The 19,951-nt window shown below is 39.6% G+C and overlaps 1 protein-coding gene across 1 annotated transcript in view; it reads left to right on the top strand.

The window, feature by feature from the left end:
- Nucleotides 1-19,786, top strand: part of LOC122400992 (protein windpipe) — a 32,558-nt gene extending 12,772 nt beyond the window's left edge. The window contains exons 2-3 of the mRNA XM_043402821.1: nt 10,295-10,344; nt 14,770-19,786. Coding sequence (XP_043258756.1) covers nt 14,787-16,784 — 1,998 coding nt within the window. The 5' untranslated portion in view covers nt 10,295-10,344; nt 14,770-14,786 and the 3' untranslated portion in view covers nt 16,785-19,786. The remainder of the gene's footprint in view (nt 1-10,294; nt 10,345-14,769) is intronic.
- Nucleotides 19,787-19,951: the final 165 nt, after the last annotated feature.

The following is a 19,951-nucleotide window of genomic DNA, read 5'->3' on the forward strand; positions in this document are numbered from 1 at the left end:
ATATTTTTGTGAAAATGTCTAGCAAATACGCGAACTCAAACGGGTTTTGAACGTTTTCTAGCAAATCCAACGATCACTTTCTATGGATTCTGGAGACATGTCACAGGGGAAAGTAGTCGAATTTGAACGATTTCACATATTTCCAATTATATATGAAAAGTTATGCAATTAAAGTAACGGTTAAGGATATTTGAATAGAATGTTAACTACCGTTTCTTATTTTATTGCATAGTCGCTAATGATTTCACTAAACACTATCTCAAACGAGAAAAAGAAACCTAATTCTTTTCCTCCTCGCTAGTTTCGATCGATCGAGTACGTTTGACACGTATCGATACAAACCTGGATGCTCGAGTTTGAAGAAGTACTAGGTGGTGGCTTTTGCGAACAATTCTGCAAGAGTTTCTCCTCTTTATATAATTTTCTCATAAATTTATAAGTACGGGCATTATAAAATAAATTGTGAAATTACTCGAGCACGAAGGTTTGTAACTAACTACTGATTAATTCAGCAGTGAAAAGGTTAAATATTTGACCGTTAACTCACACAACGATATCGCTAACTCCCAACTGCAAATAATGACTGCCGTAACGAATTAAGTAGTTTCATCATCTACTTAGCAGTGTATGTAACCTGTGTTGCTAATCAAACACGACAGATTTTCTCCAAAGTCTTAATTCTTAATCCCAGAATGGCGCACTGGGGGGTTTCAAGGCCAGTGTGTTTACATTTGATTAGAAACAAAATCACTGACGGAGACTCGTTCTCTTAACAGTTTGTAACGTTTTGGTAATCGTTTTGCAGGCTGATTTCCACAAACAAACATTTCTCGATAGCAGGGGAAAATCAGGTTTCTCTATGCTCGGAGACCCTCCACCTTAAACTTGTAACGCCCACGAAATGTATGTACCAATCGTGTACAAAGACGTACTACTACAGCTATGTAACGTTCACCGATCAGGAAACCTAAATGTTAACGGGAAAACAGTATTACACACTAGACACTCAAAGTGTCAGACAGTCAATATTCAGTCGGTTAAAAATACCCACGCATATCAGATAGTGGTGAACACACCTTCGTTTATGTATGCATAATACCAATACTTGCACTTGGTTGTTGTTATCTAAAATTGTATTACTATTTGACTGGATTGATTCGGTCGTCACGCGCAAATAATTCGAATCGTACATTTATAAATGCTGCTATTATATTTGCACGTATAAATATCGCTTTTAGTATTTTTTATAACATTTATAATTGTTTGAGAAATTGTTTTTGTTTTTACTTCAATACACAAAAATTCGACAAGTACAAACGTATTTTATTTCACAGACGAACTGCTCCTGCGCGAGTATTATACTTGTTGATCTTCCTTCTATACGAGTAAACAAAGGGTGAAGGTTGACCGGTTGATTGAACGTAATCGCGCGATGATCTTAAAATCAAGTCGTCGTTGGTAGGATAACGGATATGTTTTCAGGATATTGTCTGTGGGTTGAGACACAGACATCACGTTGACCTTGCTTCTGCTATAAAGAGTTTACTGACCCATATACGTACTCTGCTTAACCGATGATGCAATCAATTTGTACGCTTCTAGAAATTTATTTTTCTTATTTTCGTTTGCATAAGCTTCAGCTGTTCCTTGATAGACATATTTGATTGGAATACTCTGAAAAACGTTCTTATAAATAATTTAACGCTACGCTCTTGCCAACGCATCGCGAATATGATTTAAAGCGTCTACGATTTATTACCGGTAACAGTTGATTCTTCGTTTTATTGTTGCACACTTTGTATCACTTAGGTATATCTCATTGTCATTCACTTATTCAATGAAACTCGCGAAGTAATGAGACAACATCCTTTGACTATAATTGCACGTTAGAAAATAGAATGAAAAATGTGCATCTCCGGCCTCTTGTTTCGGAAAGATAAATATTTTTCTCTCGATCTTTTTTTACAACAGTGTGTCCGTTGCAAATAATTTAGTTAACTACGAATCAACAGTTATCAGTACCTATTACTGTGTTACAGTTAGTCAGCTGCTGTTATTAACCCATTATGGTTGAATGTCCTATTTATAGAACATCCAGACGAAAGTTTTTGCTGATCTCAAAGTTGATTTGAATATCACATAATTTTTACAGATTACGAACATCGATCTAATGAATAAGATAATTACTCGTGATTTTTATTTGGTGTATCGGTTGAAAGTGGGAGTGAAAATAATAATATAAATTATTATATTATATGAATAGTGAGAAACTAAGATACTACCCTTGAATTCTAAAGTCAAGTGTGATTTCCATTGGTTATTCAATCGACATCTGCGTCTGACAGTAGACACGCCTCGTTCTCGTAGCCGATCGACGTACGCTGCTTTCTTTCGCGCCTGTTGTTTCGCTGCGAAATGTATGTCACTGGCCAGATATCGCTCTTAATTGATTCCATTGGTTGTCAATAGGGATTATTTTAGGAACACATATCGCGCGATGCTCGCAATTCGAGCCGATTCCGAGGCAATTGCGCGGCTACGAAACGCGTCGACGGAAGATGCACGGTTTTAACGCGTTGCCAACTGGCGTGCCAGCTGGCGTGCTTTCATCAGTCGCGGAAAACCAGTTTGCCCCTCGATAACGAGATTATTTTTTTAATTGCGTTACAAACTACCTGTCGAACCAAAGCAATAATCGCGAAATTAATAATCGATACGTTGCGCGTGCGCGTTGGCGCGAGGGAAATCTTGTTGCAGATTTATCCAGATGCGTGCGTCACCATAAGTCAGCAATGCGATCGAACAAAAGAAACGTCGGGTCGACGCTTCCTTTGCTTTGAACTTGCCGGAGATAAATATTTATCTTTTTAAAATTAACTTTCTTGCGATGCAACGCCTGTTGTTTGAGCTCGAACAAAATCGGATGCACAGAATGCATTATTTTGACACTGCATTCGTGTGCACCGGGCCTTAAGAGCACACGTCGAGTCGTTACTTTCACTTATTTGCAAGCACCATCAAGCAGGTTTTCTTTCGCTCCGATGTTGCCCAACAATCTCATCTTAATAATTATCGCCTTGCATTCTAACAGAATCATTGGCTTTTAAACGGGTAAAGTTAGAAAGAATTATTATAATAGTAATAATTAAGAGGCCTTTCTATCTTGTGGGATTTAAAAAATTGAATTTTTTTGTGTGTCTTCTTTTAGTATGTAGTCTCGAAAATATATCTACCAAATATTAAATTGAAATTCTGAAAACTAACGAAGTTATAGCCTGCTGTAATGTACCACACGCAGGTATAACTCGAAACTACATTTTTCGGCACTGCGTAGACAATAACATGAAAACTATTCAAAATATCAACATCAAATTTATGCAGTATCTTTAGAACTGGTCTCCTTATAGCATGAACTAGGATAATTGCGATATATGCAATACTTTTTCTTTTATTAACAAAAAAGCAACCGAATATATGAAAATATTCAGTATTTTTTTGTAAAATAGCTGCCATTTTGCCATTTTTTGTTTTTTTGAAAAGATCCTAGTTCATGATATAACCACACTCATCTACATTAAGAATATCGTTGGTTTTTGGATTTTGGATAACTTGTTCGCAAGATATCACATACGCAGTCGGGCGCCGTTCGTAAAAACTGTTGTTTGTTGATCAACAAAAACAGCGTAATCAATAGATATTGTGCGTTGCAAAAATTCGTAAATATAGCTAAATATATAATAAATGTATCTACAAAACACGGAATTAATCGCTCTTCAATAGACCACAAAAAAAAATCACAAAGAAACATGTATTTTTCGTGCCTACAAGGTAGAATGGCCCCTTATGCAATATTTTCTAATTGAAACGAATATTCAGATTATTAAACAAACTGAGTTATTATCGTCGGATCGGTTACCTCGATCGTCGCAGAAACGTTCAGTCTCCGTTTCCTGCGATAATCAAGGTACTAGCATCTCCGAAGCAGAAAAAAAACAACGTTAACGTTGTGTGCGCCCTTGAAAGTTTGCAAACGCACTATTTCGCTTGAAATAAAAACATAACGCATTACGTTTGCATTTTGTATGGCTTTGCCGTGAAACGCGTTCAAACGTGTCCCTGTACAAATCGGATGGAACGTATGGTACGACCTGATATTACGTTGAATCGTCGAAGTCACGCGATCCGCTGATTACAAACATCACAAGAAATTTCCTCCTTGCATCAGGTAAAGTCCAACCGGGGGAAGTCGCGAATCGCGATCCAAGACTCTTTTATTCATTTTTCTATTGCGTGGAAGGGCGCAGGAATACTGTTTGGCTAACTGAATATTAGTTACACGTGTCTAGAAAGACCAAAAAAAATAAACAAAATTTACGATTGTTGTTGGATGACCAATAGGCCAAATATCGATACGTCATCGTTAGTCACTAGGTTTAGGGGTCCTCCTCCCGTACTATTGCTAAGATATAGGACACAGGGCCCAGGGGCTCAGAGTTGCACAAGAAGTCTGCGGGTGTTAACGCCTTGTCCAAGAGTCAAATTCCGTTATTCTTCATAGTTGTAAATGAATAAACTCTAATAATACAAAAGGAGCATTACTTGACCACCCGGATTCCAACAATGTCACCCACGTTCAGGGCTGTTAATGGTGTACTAATTTTACAGTAATCTCCGCTCAAATGACCACGAATCTGTCGTTTCACCATTTCTTCGAATTTCACGCTAGCTTCTGTTATCGGACGTACGATTCTCTTTGTTGGTCGTTCTTGCTTCGTTAATCGAAAGCGGCAATTCATAAGTAGAAAGGCTCGTTAGGAAAGCGAATACGCCTCGTTATTCGCGATTATTTCGAGTTGATTGACCTGTCCTGACGTATGCACCGAGCCTGATTTCTGGTGCGTTACGGTTTGCTAATCGTTTCGCACGACCGGCTGCCATTGATACCACGATACCTGTGTGGTTAAGACACTCTCCTTGTGTGGCCTGTGTGTTGTCTCTCTTTTCTCCTCTTTCACTCTCTTTTTCTCCCCTGGGCACATTCGAGCCCGCATTCCCTCGCGCTGCTTTCCTTTTTCCTCGGTTCCGCTTCTACCCTTTCCTCCTCTTTTTCTTTTTCTTCTCTGTGTGTATGTGTGTGTGTGTGTGTATGTGTTTTTTTCATTGCTTCTCTCTCTCGTTCGACTCCTCGTCGCGCTTCACGCAGTCGGGGTCCTGGTCGTGTCTTCGAGCTCCTGCCGGAACACCTTGGGATCCCTGTAAATGGATATCGCGAATGGTAGGTTCGCAGTTATGTTGCTTACTCGCGTAACGTCCGCGTAATAATTGCACAGATGCGCTGCTTGCATCCTCCGTTGAGCGTAATCTATTGTGCTGAATGAGTCGCGCGACGTGGCGGGATTTTATTATCGAGCGTGATTCGAAACTGGTAGAAAGAGAACGCAAGGTGTTTCGGGATCGTAGGTGTGAAGATCGATCAATTAACGAGAAAAGAAAATCTCTCGAGCGTTTAACCTCCTATTTCTCGTAAAGTGACATATTTGTATAATAAATATACAATATTGTAATAATGTTATAACACGAACATGCATTTACAAAACAATAGAATAGAGTGTTTTTCGATAAATATTGATCCTCGCCAACGTCGTCTCGCAGTAAACGCAAAAACATTCCGTCCGACCTGACGGTTTTTTTCAGTTTGCAAGCCTGTAGCTCCTCGTACAATTAAACGCATTAGTGGCAGGTATTCCGAGAATATAACATGTCAACAATAAATAGGCGGTAACTTGCAATGAACCTGTCTTGTTATGAACTGCACTTATTTGCATTATTACTTGAAGCGATCGCAGTCGTTGCAGACAGTACGTGGTTCCATATTTCTTATCGTTTTTCTTATATTTTTTTCCTGAACGTGTGTTAATTTTAAGCAGTTGTTTGCGCTCGTTTAAATGTAAAATCGCGAGATATAAATCATTTTACGGTGCATGCAATCGCGCGAAGAATTACAGTCGTACGAGGTGAAAAACTGAATGCCCTCGTGAACGCTTAATTTGCGCACCTGTGCATAATTAAACGTTTTTCTTCGCTTTCATTGGTTTATCGATCGGCGAAGTTCGGTATCCGTAGCACCAAAGCAATCTACGGCAACCATTTCGAGATCGTTCATTAGTTATTGACTCATTGAACTCTGTAGATATCGGTTATTCCGCGTAGCGTGTAATAAAAAAATTTCTGACTCGCGCGATAACGATGGGAGTATCTCTTAAATTATTAATCTCTGAATTTATTAAGACATCGTCGAGGTTAGGTTAATAACAGGATATAAACGTATCTCGAATGTGTATTTACCTCTTTACATTTTATTTAATCGTATATTTGATATTATATACAGATTTTATATTGCCAGTACTATATATTAATGCTGCAATTTCCAATCGTATTTTTCATCGATTTATTACAATTTCCGTAAAGTGTGTTTACATATGTCTCGATTGCGAACAGACCTTTGTAAAAATCAATGTTTATGTTATATCGGACAAACAAAACGCGAACACACGGATTAAAAAGCATATGTACGAAGTCGATAAGATTATTCTCCAAAGATAATGTAAAACGATGCAAACTCAATCTCAATACAAGTTATTGAGAATTATTGTTTCGGTTCTTAATATCTTAGACTACGAGTACAATTATTTTAGAGGATGAAAAAGAATCCATAACCTTCTGATCGACGTATAAAAAATAAAAGGTGGAAACTCGGTGTACACGTCGGTCACATTACCTTCGCGTATCGCATATTTGTTCGTTTCTTCATTTCGAACGATGTTTGTTCTCGTATCTCGGTATCCTTTCGCTACGCGTTACAACATCTATTCAGGTTTAATGATATCTCGGGTAAACACGTGACTAATTACTAGAACGTTTGCGACACCGTTTCCGGATTATAATAGCGTCAGGACGTACCTAAGAATTGGAACGATTTTTATAAAAAATCGTTTCGCTAAGTGAAATATTTTAAGAACGGGACATTCTGTTATAAAGAGTATTTGAGTCCAATTTAGGTAGGTGGCAAAAGGTTGTAGCAATCAAGCATTTTTAGGACCACGGCAATCATGTATTTTCGCGACCCCATAAACCTACTATCCAGAGATGACTTGTTGGCTAGGCACCAACAAACTAAACGGGGCAAGGGCAAAGAGAGAAGGTCTACGTCACGCTACATAGTAGTAGGGTCTCCATAACCACAAGAGATACACTTTTGTTCTATTCATGGCTGGTATTTTACGGTTACACCAATGACTCTCAGACTTGTCCTATCCTACTCTGTTCCTATACGTTTCGTTCGCGTCCTTTGTCACGCGATGGAATTGTAGTTGTGAGCGACTCAGCCAATAACGACAATGCGTGTGAGAGCAGGCTATTAAGCTACGGCCAATCGGCGTGCCTAGCCATCAAGTCATCGTTGTATAGTAGACTTCCTCGACAGCTGCACATCACGTGCCAAGTACCCCAATAAACATTACCTGCTAGTTAAACGACCAAAATTTCCCCAAAATGTTTGAACATTTAAGCCACGCCTCAAAATCATTCCTGATCCACCCTCGTCACAACCGACCAATAAGAATTCATCCATCTCACCCTTTCCACAAAATAACAGCAACCAATCGCAATCTTTACCAAACCGAGAAGCGCGTAAACCCCACTCCGTCAATCAGATATCATTCAACGCTCAGTCAGAGTAGACTCTAGATTCTCAAGATTCTTGTCAGCCACCAGCTTGACCATTCTTGTAAATAAAGTGTTAACGAACAGTATATTGTCTTTGCTTCTCTAAGCAACCCCTAAACTACTCACACAAAGGACCCCGCACAGATGTTATGGAAAATGGCCCCCGGTTAAATTAGCTGAACATTTGATATGATGTAGTTCATTATGTCTTGATGAAAAGTTCCAATGGGTCCAAGCTCGTAAATTGAACAGTTTCCGAGATACAGGGGATCAAAAGTCAATAATAGTGCGCCTTATTCAAAACTACCACGTTTGAGCATATTTGAGTGTAAGAAGCAGTGTTGTACACTGTCCATTTATTTGACCCCTTAAAACTCAATAGTAGTACTGTGGGCCCTTAAATATTACCCCTTGACCCCCTGACCCTCTGACTCAAAATAAAAAAACGCCAAAAAGGTAAAAAATGGTTCTCTTTTTCAATGTACAAACATGAAGCATTATTATTGACTTTTGATCCCCCGTATCTCGGAAACTGTTCAATTTACATGCTTGGGCCCATTGGAATTTTTCATCAAAACATAATGAACTACATCATATCAAAAGTTCAGCTAATTTAACCGGGGGCCATTTTCCATAAGATCTGTACGGGGTCCTTTAAGTAGGCGTGTGAGGTACGCGTCCAAGAAAGCAAACGCGCATTTCGTTACACGTGCAAAACAAATCGGAAATAAAATTTCGAAGTCGAAGAAGTCTCGAAAACGAAGTCTCGAGTCCAGAGGTTTATGAATGCGCGACGAGCATTGTCATTCCGGCGGAGAAGAAACGACAGGAATGTAAGAACCCCGGGCGCTCGATGATCTTTTTCTTTGGTTTCGAGAAGATCGGGAGGGGAGATTTCAGAGATACTTTCGACTTCCTCGTATCGAAAGGTACACGACCTCCTCAAACGACTTCTGGAATCGCCGGTTCTCGTAGAAGCACGTGGTTAACTGGACCACGAGGCCGCGATGGTACCGTTAAGCACGCAGCCGGCAAAAAGTCCGAACCATGACCAAAGCGGGTGTGTATGCTCGTTGTCGAGTTCTTTATAACCTCGAATTTCCTGGTCAGCTGTGCCCTGGCTATTGTCGGCTCCTCTGTTCGTATTGTGTCATTAAAGATGGATTGACCTTGGATTCCATGATTTCTTCCGTCGACGGTGGCGTGCTTTTTACCACCAAATGCGGACGAAACGATACTGCCTCGATAAGAAACGAACATTGGCATTTGGTAGCCTTTTCCGCGCGATCGTATGCCAAACATGGCCACGATTCTTCTACAGAACTTTCGAACAATTAATAAAAGACAAACGGCTGGTTTATCCGTTGTTTGAACAAGGATTAAAACGTCTATTATAGAACTTTCTTTCGAACTTCTAAAAACTTGGTTGCTTGCTCGTCGTTTCCACTTGTTAAGGCGGCGCAACTAACGATGTTTTTGTCTATACGTGTTATTAAGTAGCCCGAAGAAATTAAATTAACGCAATACACCAGGAAGTTGCCGACCGCATCATGCCCTAATAAACAGTTAAAGTGCAATGAAGCAGACGAGCTTACAAAAACTGTGACCGCGCGAAACGTCTAATTACGAAAAGAATTTACTATTTATGCGTCTTTTATGTTAATCGTTTGCGTAATAGTAGCAAGTATCTGCAAGGGGATGGTAATAAATTACAAATATAATGCTCGCGGACTACACGCTATTATGTCTTCCGGTTTTCAATTAACGTTTAGACGGAATGATAGAAGATACATTTGATTACGATCGCTGAACGGAAACAAGTAACAGGTTTACTCCGCGCGTTTAAATTTATCGTCGCGTAGGATGCCGTAATTCCGCATAATCTTTGGCTAAAGTGGGTTACACAGTTATTAAAGAAAAAGGGAAGTACTTTTACCGTGAGTAGCGGCAACGCGTACGTCCAAGTACACGATACGGTTGTGTGAACGTAATTGCGGTGTACTTTGAACTCGAAAAGAACTGGTAACGGCGACGCATATTACCAAAAAGTTGATAAATATGAAAGGACGTGGCTGGGCAAGAATCGCGGGGAACTGGCGTGCGTTCTGCAATCATAATTATCGCGTAATACCTTCTCGTGGCCGTGCACCACGCAGTGACCATTTTCACTTGCACGGTTTTTATAGCATGACTCATACTAATTGAGGCGTATGCATTACGAACTGTTTTCAAATATGCCAAATTTCACAATCGAAGCATTTCCTCCGAGGACGTCACGTGACAGGATTAATGTTATCTTATGGACTGTGTATACGCGGTTATAAATTAAATAAATGCTTCTTTTTCCTGATACCATTAAACAACGGATATAGCATTTTATGACCAATTTTATATCGAAATTTTATGGTTTAAATACGTGTGATAACATTTAGTCTAGTATTTTGTTCGAAATAAGTTGCATAAATATAAATATTGCGGACAAAGAAAGGTAAAGATAAGTAGGTAATTAAATTTTGTTCTTTTAATATTAAGAACTCTTGTAATATATATTTTTTATACTGTATTTCAGATGCTGCCGAAATTACGGCGCTGCTGAAGCCACGTCTGATCAAACAAGTTGTGAGTATCTCGTTACTGATCTTGTAACTCGTAATATTGTCTAATTGGAATTAGGTTTTTAGATTTATAGTGTATATACTTTATACGCATAGTTTGCAAGATAATTTTTAGTTTTAGATTCTTTTCAACGTTACAACTCTTATGCTTTGTGTCCTCTTCAGAGACATATTTACATATATTACTTCCAAAAATTGGTTAAAATTCAATTTTTGGAAGTAACTAATATGGTCTACAATATCGTTGAGTAATACTTCAAAGTATAGGAATCAACAAAAGTTAACAGGAAAAGCTATTAAATCGTAGCTTTATTTTTCAACACTAGAACTACCGACAATTTCTAGTGTATTTACTTGTACCAAAGAAATTAAAACGATACATACCTGGAGAAATATATAATGCAATGGAAATAAGTGTTTGTTCATTCTCTTATAGAAAATTACGGTTCACAAATTCAATCGAGTAAATTTTGTACTAGTTTTATTAGAAATTACTAATGGGTCAATTCGACTGTAGTTCCAGTGTTAAAATGGAACATTGCTACGCTTCAAAGGGTAAAGAAAATATTCGCAAGAAATAAAGGCAAATTGAATGAAATAAAACTCCATCGCGTGAACGGAACAAGAAATTCGAAACTTTCAGCCGGTATTGTATATGCAAATCAAAAGTATCGTATAACACGTTTTCGTTTCACAAGATATGATCACAAATTAACTGTCTCTTGTAAAAGAGTTACTGCCTCCGCAAAGTTCGCGTTTCGTGACGAGAATCGACTTATTGGTCGTCGAAGGTATTCGAGTCTATAAATGGCCAGATTGTCAGGTGTTCTTTCCTCGCGTCGACAGAACGAGGAATCGCGGATTGTCTATTAAAATCTCTGAAACTCATTGGCCATGACCTGCCTCTACCCACGCGACCGAACAAAACACTCCTAGACTGCTTTGCGCAGCACGTAACTACTTAAGTCCTATTAGTTGCGTCTGTTTGCAAATTAGGCGCAGAAGATATCAGTAGTGCGTCTGCCAGTGCGTGTACGCATGCATCTGCACGCGTCGTTTGAACGTTCGACCCGATGGAATTACTAGACGAGCAACGAACAGATTTCGATAATATGCTTTGTGACAAAGGGCGACGTTAAGAATCTAAATCAATGTTAAAAAATTCTTTCACGATCGTGGTATGACTCTATACATCCTTAGGAGCAAAAAGTGTAATATGTATTTTGCCCGAAAATGATGGGAAAGTTACGAAAAATGCATTTAAACAGCCGATTGTATCATGATTGCAATTTGTTCGGTGTAATTGCACGCTGTGATTTCACTGTAATCGCGTGGTAATTATCGTTTAGTTGTAGCGTAATCATAATCGTAAATCTTTAAAGCATGCAATAACTGTCTAATTATCGTGTAACTACCGCGCGATAGCGGTGCAATTACAATGTAATTATACGTAATCCTATCTTAACTCTGTTACAAATTAGATACATTTTTTTTTTAGTTATTTTAAAAAAATAAACATTAAATATCAAATGTAAGATACAATATTACAAGTAATACATATTTTCAAATTCAAATTTATTTGATAACTAAACGAATGTTCATGGAATGATCTGTTGAAACGCGAACTGTTCATAGAACACGAATGTCTGCCTCAAAGTTTCCCATTCTACTAGGCAGTGTGTGTACACGTAAAAATTGACACAAACGTGAGAACACGCGATGGTCACTCGCTAGATTATACGTCGAAGAAGTAATGAGAATGTGATTTTTACACGCTAATTTGCAACGCTGGAAACGTATTGCGTCATCTAACTTGCGTGCAGCGATATTAGAAACAGATCTAGATTAGTTTACTGTTTGCTGAGCTGGTGCCGTTACTACTTATTTCTACTTTAATGTACATTTTAGATTTGTAAAAGATTAAAATAATTTTATCGTTTTCCTATTTGACGTTAAAGCCGGGACGTAAAGTTAATAATATAGTGTAGAATGCGAACGAATGTTAAAAAACGTTGATCGTACGCGTAAGTATGTTTTTAATACATCTCCGACTCGGTCCGACGATATTCCGTACGTACTTTTTGTTTGCTTTGGGAGTTCAAAATTAACTGTAGGGTATTTCTGTATCATCGTTAAACGCGTATAAACACTTGAAGAGGGTTTCTTCACTAAACATAGATAAGAATGGCGCTGGAGAGATGCAGTCAATCGTTCTTTATTTTAGTTCATGCGATCATAAAGTGTTGTTCCAAAACGGAGGTATAGGGAGTATTGTTACTCTTACAAAAGAAGCAAAAATAATAGTTTCTCTAAGTTTTAAAATATAAACAGATTCAGGGCAAAACCACCAAAGTGAATATTTATTGTACCGCAGAAACGTTAACTCTTTTACCGAGTCATTTGGGAGTAGAATGAACTTTAACGAATCGAGCGACAACAAAAGATGAATCATGAATATTAAAATACGATCCGGAAATAAAACGACGACCAGAGGAAAGTCGTGGTAGCAAATCAAAGGTCGATTCGATGATCATCATTTTTATCTATTCTGCGGAATTGTTCGCGAGAACTTTGCACCACTGAATAAAACAATTAATCACAGTCAACAAAAAGTTCTATACGTTCTATAAATAACGAAATTTAAATTTAATTTTTTTTTTCGTTCGACCGTTTGGTAGGTTTGGCGTTAATGGATAGTATTGATTACGATTGCGTTCCTATCGATAACGGTAATTTTTTATCCGTCAAATGGCAGTCGAAGGAACGGGCTGACGGCGATTACGATCGATCGGAGGAGTTCGATGCCGGTCGTGCATTCGCGCGAAAGTTACGCCGCGAAGATGTTTCTTTCTTTTATCCGTAGAACGCGATGTGTGTATATGGAAATTACCGTCGACGTCACGTAATGTCGGCACCGAGAATGGCATGCAAAATAATGCAAATAACGTGCCGAAAGCAGACGGCTTGCCTCGGCTCTATCTATGTTTAGAACGATTGGGACGCTGCGCGAAAGTGGCATTCAAAGGCACGAAAAAGAGTCATCGCTTCTTCGTAGTTATATTTTCCCCGTTCTCGAGCCTGCTCGACCTCGGATTCCTCGAGGAAGGATCGTCGCTTTCGGGGCAGATGGACATTTTATTTTGCCTTCGTTTGGATATGAGTCGGTCCTGAGTCACGGCTGTGATTTACTTTCCCAACGCGAACAATCTATGGCGTTTAAATTAAAATTAAATCACTGTCTCACTCGATCCGGTATGTTAATTACGTGTCGGATTGCTTTCTAACTTTTTGCGATTGTTCGATTAATTGAAAACTTTCTTCCCTTTCTGATGAGATTCGACAGGAAGGCACTTTTTAATCCACAAATGTCGATACTTTAGTTTAGATATTAATTATCGGTACTCAATTCTACGCTTGTTCTTGCTACAAAGCCTGACATCGTTGCACAAAATAAGTCGCTCGTTATCGCTACTTCATGTTGAAAATCGCCGAGTCAGTGATAATACTGGCACTTGTAACGATTGTTAAGATAACCACGTGTTATATTTATAACTGAAAATCGTACGTAACGCTGTATTTTTTAAACATCGAAACTACTGGAAGCAACATTATAAATTCTAACCCTTCATATTTATAAAGTGACTCATTCAAAGTTTTAAGGAAACTAACGAAGGTGTAACAATAATGAGGAATTTTAAGTATAAATCTAAGCTTACTTTTCTTAAAGCAAGGAACTATTAAGTTTACTTATTAACTGTTAATTCATATACAGGGTGTTCAGCCACCCTTGGGAAAAATTTTAATCGGAGATTCTAGAGGCCAAAATAAGACGAAAATCAAGAATACCAATTTGTTGATGGAGGCTTCGTTAAAAAGTTATTAACGTTTAAAGTTCTGCTCGTACTGAATTTTTTTCTCGAAAATGCGCAGGATTTCGGGGGTATGTCTATTCACCAAAAATGATTGCAATTCATCCCTGCAACCAAAAATAATTTTTCCAGAACGATATGAATTTTTTAATTTTGTCGAAAAATTTCACACCTTCCCGAATTTTTTTCTCGAAAGTGGTTAAGATTTCGGTGGTATGTCTATTCACCAAAAATGATTTTAATTGACCCCCGCAATCAAAAATAATTTTAACAGAACGATTTGAAATTTTGAAATTTAATTTTTTAATAACTTTTTAACGAATCCTCAATGAACAAATTGATATTCTTGATTGTCGTCTTATTTTGGTCTCTAGAATCTCCCATTAACATTTTTCCCAGGGTATACTTGTGTTTTTAGAAAATTTATGTTTCCGAAGAAGACGTAACATAGAGTAAAAAAACAACGTTTGTAGCGATTCGATTATAAATATACGATTAAATAAAATTGTATTCCCATCGACGTAACGTCATTTTAATTCATATTCGTTTGTCTTTCGCAGGTAAATCAGATCGAAAAATGCAGACAACGCGATCGGTGCTGTCGTTGCTCCTGATCATCCTGAGTTGCTCAGGATGGACTAACGGGCTCTGCAGCCTGGAGAACGGTACCATAGCCCGTTGCAACGAGCTCAGTGATATCAAGTACATCGAGACCTACGATCTCGACACGTTGAAGACTTCCGTGCAGGAATCGGTTCTTCGTCCAGGTTCCTTCAACAATCTGACCAGCCTACGGCACTTGGACCTCTCGGGAGGCAACCTGAAACGAATAGAGGTCGGTAGTTTCCGAAAACTGAGCAACCTCAGAAGCCTGAACCTCGCTGAAAATCATATCGGGCACCTGGAATTCGCCGTCGCGGACGATTTGCGTCATCTGCACAGTCTGAATCTTCGTAAGAACAATTTTCAGCATCTGCCGTCGAGCATAGTCCGATTGAACGCTCTGAAGCACTTGGACGTCCATAACAACCCTCTGCGATGCGACTGCGCGACGCTACAGGCGAGGGATCTGATCGTGGACAAGGGGGTGAAGATCTCGAAGAACACTCTGTGCTCTGGTCCAGGCAACATGAAAGGGACGTCGTTGTTCGAACCGGACGCGACGCTCGTTTGCAAGCTCGAGGAAGAGGATCGCGAGATGCAGAGGGATCAGCCTGACGTTGACCCCGAGGAGGAGCTTGGTTCTGGAAACGACAAGCTCGACGACAACGAGGAATACCATTCCATAGAGGTTCCAGATGTACCCTCGGAGGCTCCAGAGACGGTGGAAATTGAGACACCGTTCCCTGAATCTCCTGAACTCACCACGTCTAGGACCACCACTCAGGAAGTGACGATGTGCTCGTCGGAAAACGGCGATTGCTTCGAGAAGACGATCGACAAGGATGGCGAATTATTCTTCGACTCGGAGGAGAGGAAGGAAACCACGGCAACCCCGCGTAAGAAAATATTCAAGGACGCTCTGTTCCATCCGGTGGACGGTTCCGGGGAGGGAGAGGAAGGCTCTGGCGAGGGTTCCGGGGCAGACGGGATCTTCGAAGACTGGAAGAAGACCGACGAGATGCTGGAACCGATCGAGTCCGAAGAGGAATTGTCGTTGTTGGGCAATAAGTTCTTCAACAGCTTGTTGAACGTGTTTTGGAGCACCACGGAAGTCCCGGCAGCGAAGAAGGACCTGGATCTGGAAGAGGAACAATTCATCGACGCGTCCGTGACCAAAGAAGCCGAGGAGAAGATCATTGTGCCAAAGAAAATCGATTTAGACGAATCGGCGCCACCTGGTGTCGCCGAAACGACCACTGGATGGAGCACTGTCAGTGCTACCGCCGGGACGGAATTGGTGGATGGCGAATTGAACGATCTGTCGAAAGTAGGGAACGTCAAGCTCAATGACGATGATGATCTGGCGGAAATGTCCTCGACGAAACAGTCGAAGAAAGGAATGGGCTCTTACGTCGTCCTGGCTGCTCTGCTGGCGATCCTGGCCACCCTCATCGTGTTCGCGGCCTACAAGGGCGACTTCTGCAAAAAGAAGAGGAAACGCGGCGACGTGGAGAACGGCACCGAGCTGAAGGACATGCAGAAAGCGCTTTTGGACACGGGCAACGCGCTGCAGCCGAAGGTAGCTTCGAACGGAAACGTGGAGAGCGTTCCTCTGGTCGAAGACGCGACCATTTACGAGGATCAAAGAAGACCCAACGAGATCAAGCCGAAATCTCTGAACGGCAGCACCGATTGCATAGACCCAGTGAAACCGCCTAGAAGGGCCAACGAGACGCCTGTGCACGACGTGAGCTCGTTCAAGACCGACTCGTTGTCTGCGAGAGCGAGTCCTGCTGACTTGACGGATAACAACAGTCCGATAGCTCCATCGTCGGAGATCAACGTGCCACCTTTAAGTCCAGGTGCCCAGAGAGTGAAGATCACCTTGCAAGACAATCCCGACAGCGTGCCAAAAACGCCTATACTCATTACGAGAACGATGGCTGGTGATAATCTAGTCAAAAAGCCATGAAGTTGATTCCCGCGTAGATCGGACGAAAGACGCGAAACAATTTTGGATCGACCGCAATAATCGAAGACAACACGAACGCGGGAAGAGGAACCTGAGATAAACACAAATGAAGGGTCAGCGTGATCGCGTGTTCCAATTCGAAGGATTCATAGTGTCGCCAGTGTTCCTCGAACTATGCGATTTAGTGACATATGGGATAAAGTGAGACGTAGAATTATCGTTAAATTTGTATCTTAAAGCGAACTGTCTTCGATGGAACGATCACGTTGGTAGCTGTTCGACGCGAATTTGTTTGGTCGAGAACGTTAGGAGGGACGAGCGATTCCGTGAAACGAGATTGTTTGTACATATTTTCAGATATATATGTATATGTAACATGTTACATAATATATTAAATATTATGTATATATAAACTTCCGTTATTTGTACAAGATTTATGGATGGAAAATATTTGATACATTTTATATACGTGTATACAATATTAGCACACTAGTCAGTTCCCTTAAGGATTTTCCTTATCGTGCAAGCTTGAATGGTATTCAAGTGCGTCAAGTTCCATTAGAATCCTCTGAACTCGGAATACATCGTTAATTATAGAATTCGAGAGTAAGATTAACATTGCTGTAATGATAGAAGTTCACGTATTAACGTTACAGTTGCTTGTTTTTAATGTTTCAGTGTTGATAGAACATTAGAATTTTAAATGCCGTATAGCTCTGATAATATGCAAATGTTTCGTTATTTGGTATAGTGTCAGCGAACGAATTTTATCTTTGACGAGCGAATCGGGGCCATTCCCACCACTGGTTGCTCTATCGATTTCTGGAACAGAGTCGCTACCCGAATAATCGAACGGCGGAATCGATTCGCGTCCAGTTATCCGGGTGATAGCGTACTATGTACTATGCAGAGATCATAAGTTGCCAACGAATCAAATTTGCAGTATCGCCTTTATATACACGAACTGTCATTGTTAGCTAACATTAGAAGGGATATCGAAACAGGTGAGGCAGAGATTTATGGAGGGAATTAGGCGAAAAGTGTATCACAAATTCTATTATCGTGATTTGTAGATTTTTCCGTAGGACAATAATAATCGAAAATAAATTCTGCCAAAGGCAGTTAATAGGTTTAAATAGCAGAAAAAGCGTACCTCCTCAAAATTTTAGATTTGTATGTAATTTTTACTGTGATTTATGAATGTTGTCCCTGAACTGTTTGGTCAGACCTTGTATTAAATCTTCGTGCCGAATACAAAAAAAAAAAAATAAAAAACAGGAATTTGATTTCTGCTAGCGGAACTTACTACTTAGTAACTAGTTGAAAAATTAATTTATACAATGTTTCTACCGTATAAATTCACAACAAGCATTCCAAATCAATCGTATCATCCTGCCCAATGGTCGTTGTCATCGATCGTAATTTTCATCGCGCTGTAAATCTCTCGTAAAGGTGACGTAATCGATTGCGCTCGGAATGAAGTATTGGAATAAACTATTAGGAATTAGAAAATTTCTAACGTTTCGAACTTGTCTTTAGCGATACACGACAATCTTACATAAAAGAAAAAAATACAGCAATAGATATTCTTAAATTACGATTAATCTGTTTATTGCAATAAATATTACAAATATTGACGTTGAGCGTTGTTCAAGGATTTGTTGAGACGTGTTCAAAGCGATGGGAATATTTTTTAAAATTGAGACACGAAACGTACGAAGCACGGGTTCGAATTGTTCTGTTACATATTTTTCTTCGGAGTTAAATATGTTTCTTAGAACGAAAAATGGAAATACGTGGGTGTGGAATGTCTTTAAGAGTAATTCTTTGCAAACTACTCTTCTGATTTTTGCGACGAATATTCCCATCGTTTTCGTTACATTTGATTCTTCGCGGCAAACGTATGCTTTTTGGAACCAAATGCGTGAAACGTGAAGGCATCTACGATTAAAATATTAAAACAGGGCGGACATCCCTCGTAAGAAAATTCTTCCAAAGATGCGTGCGTTCCTGTGCATCAATTATTGCATCACAGATTGTCCATTAAACGCGCAAAGATTTCGTAAAAGCGTTTCGTTTAATCGGCAACGAGAAGAATTATCTCATCGATATCGCGATTATCACTGAAACGCTAAAAAGAGCGATCTTTGATCCTTCATGATATCATCGGAACGTCGTCATTATTGTCGCCATTTTATTTGTTCCATAATATGTTGGCTGCGCGACGTTTACGAATAAATACGAAAGCGGGAAAGCAGTCAACATAATCGTATAAATATATTTTTCAAGCGTTTATAATTTTAACCTTGAATGCGAAATAAAATATAAATATTTATCTGACGAACGTTTACCTCGAATACTATTTACCGACCCTGTTCAAGTATTAACTCGTTTAGACAGCTTTTTTGGGTGGCGAAATATTATTTATTTCCATTGGTAGTGTCAATGAAAGTAAATGGGTATTCTTTATATTCTGGTCGAGTTTTATTTATCATCAACACCACCAGGTCAGTGGACTCGTACAAAAGTTTATACAGTACAGTTTTCCCTTATAAATTTATAAACTATTCTACATTATCTACTGGAAGGATGATGAATGGTGACGTCTCTTTTATGTGCATTATTTTTACATTCAGTGTTAATAAACTAAAGAGACAGGAGGAATCGATGTTCCCTGCACCTTCTCGTTTTACTCTGCCAAACAGTTATTAAATCGAACGTAATAGGGAAAAATCGGAATAGATGCAGCGTGAATCGAGTCGATCAACCGGTTCCTTGCTTCTTCAGGCATCCCACTGCGAACTACGGAAGTGTGGACACGACTTAGGACATCTATCAAAGAGAGGGATACATCGCAGACAGGTGCGCGTTGCCACGCACTCACCTGCGGTCGAATGTATCTTTCCATTCGATCGAACCACCGGAGGACGGTTGCTGACCATTAGGATGAGCTACATGACCGGTCACGTGCTTCTTACAACCAAGAAGCGATAACCGTAGTGAGAAACAAGATAGCCAGTAAAAAAGAAGCAACTGATTTATAATTGCTTGGCAGAGTACAGAGATTCGTTCGCTGTGGCCTTAGAATTAGAATTAGAATAAATAGAACCATTTGGAAATTTTCGATTTTAATGTGTCGCTTTTAAAATAAAAGCAAAGTGTACCAC

The sequence above is a fragment of the Colletes gigas genome, unplaced genomic scaffold (assembly GCF_013123115.1).
Source record: "Colletes gigas isolate AHSC1104 unplaced genomic scaffold, ASM1312311v1 Colletes_gigas_Sc00021, whole genome shotgun sequence".
NCBI lineage: Eukaryota > Metazoa > Arthropoda > Insecta > Hymenoptera > Colletidae > Colletes > Colletes gigas.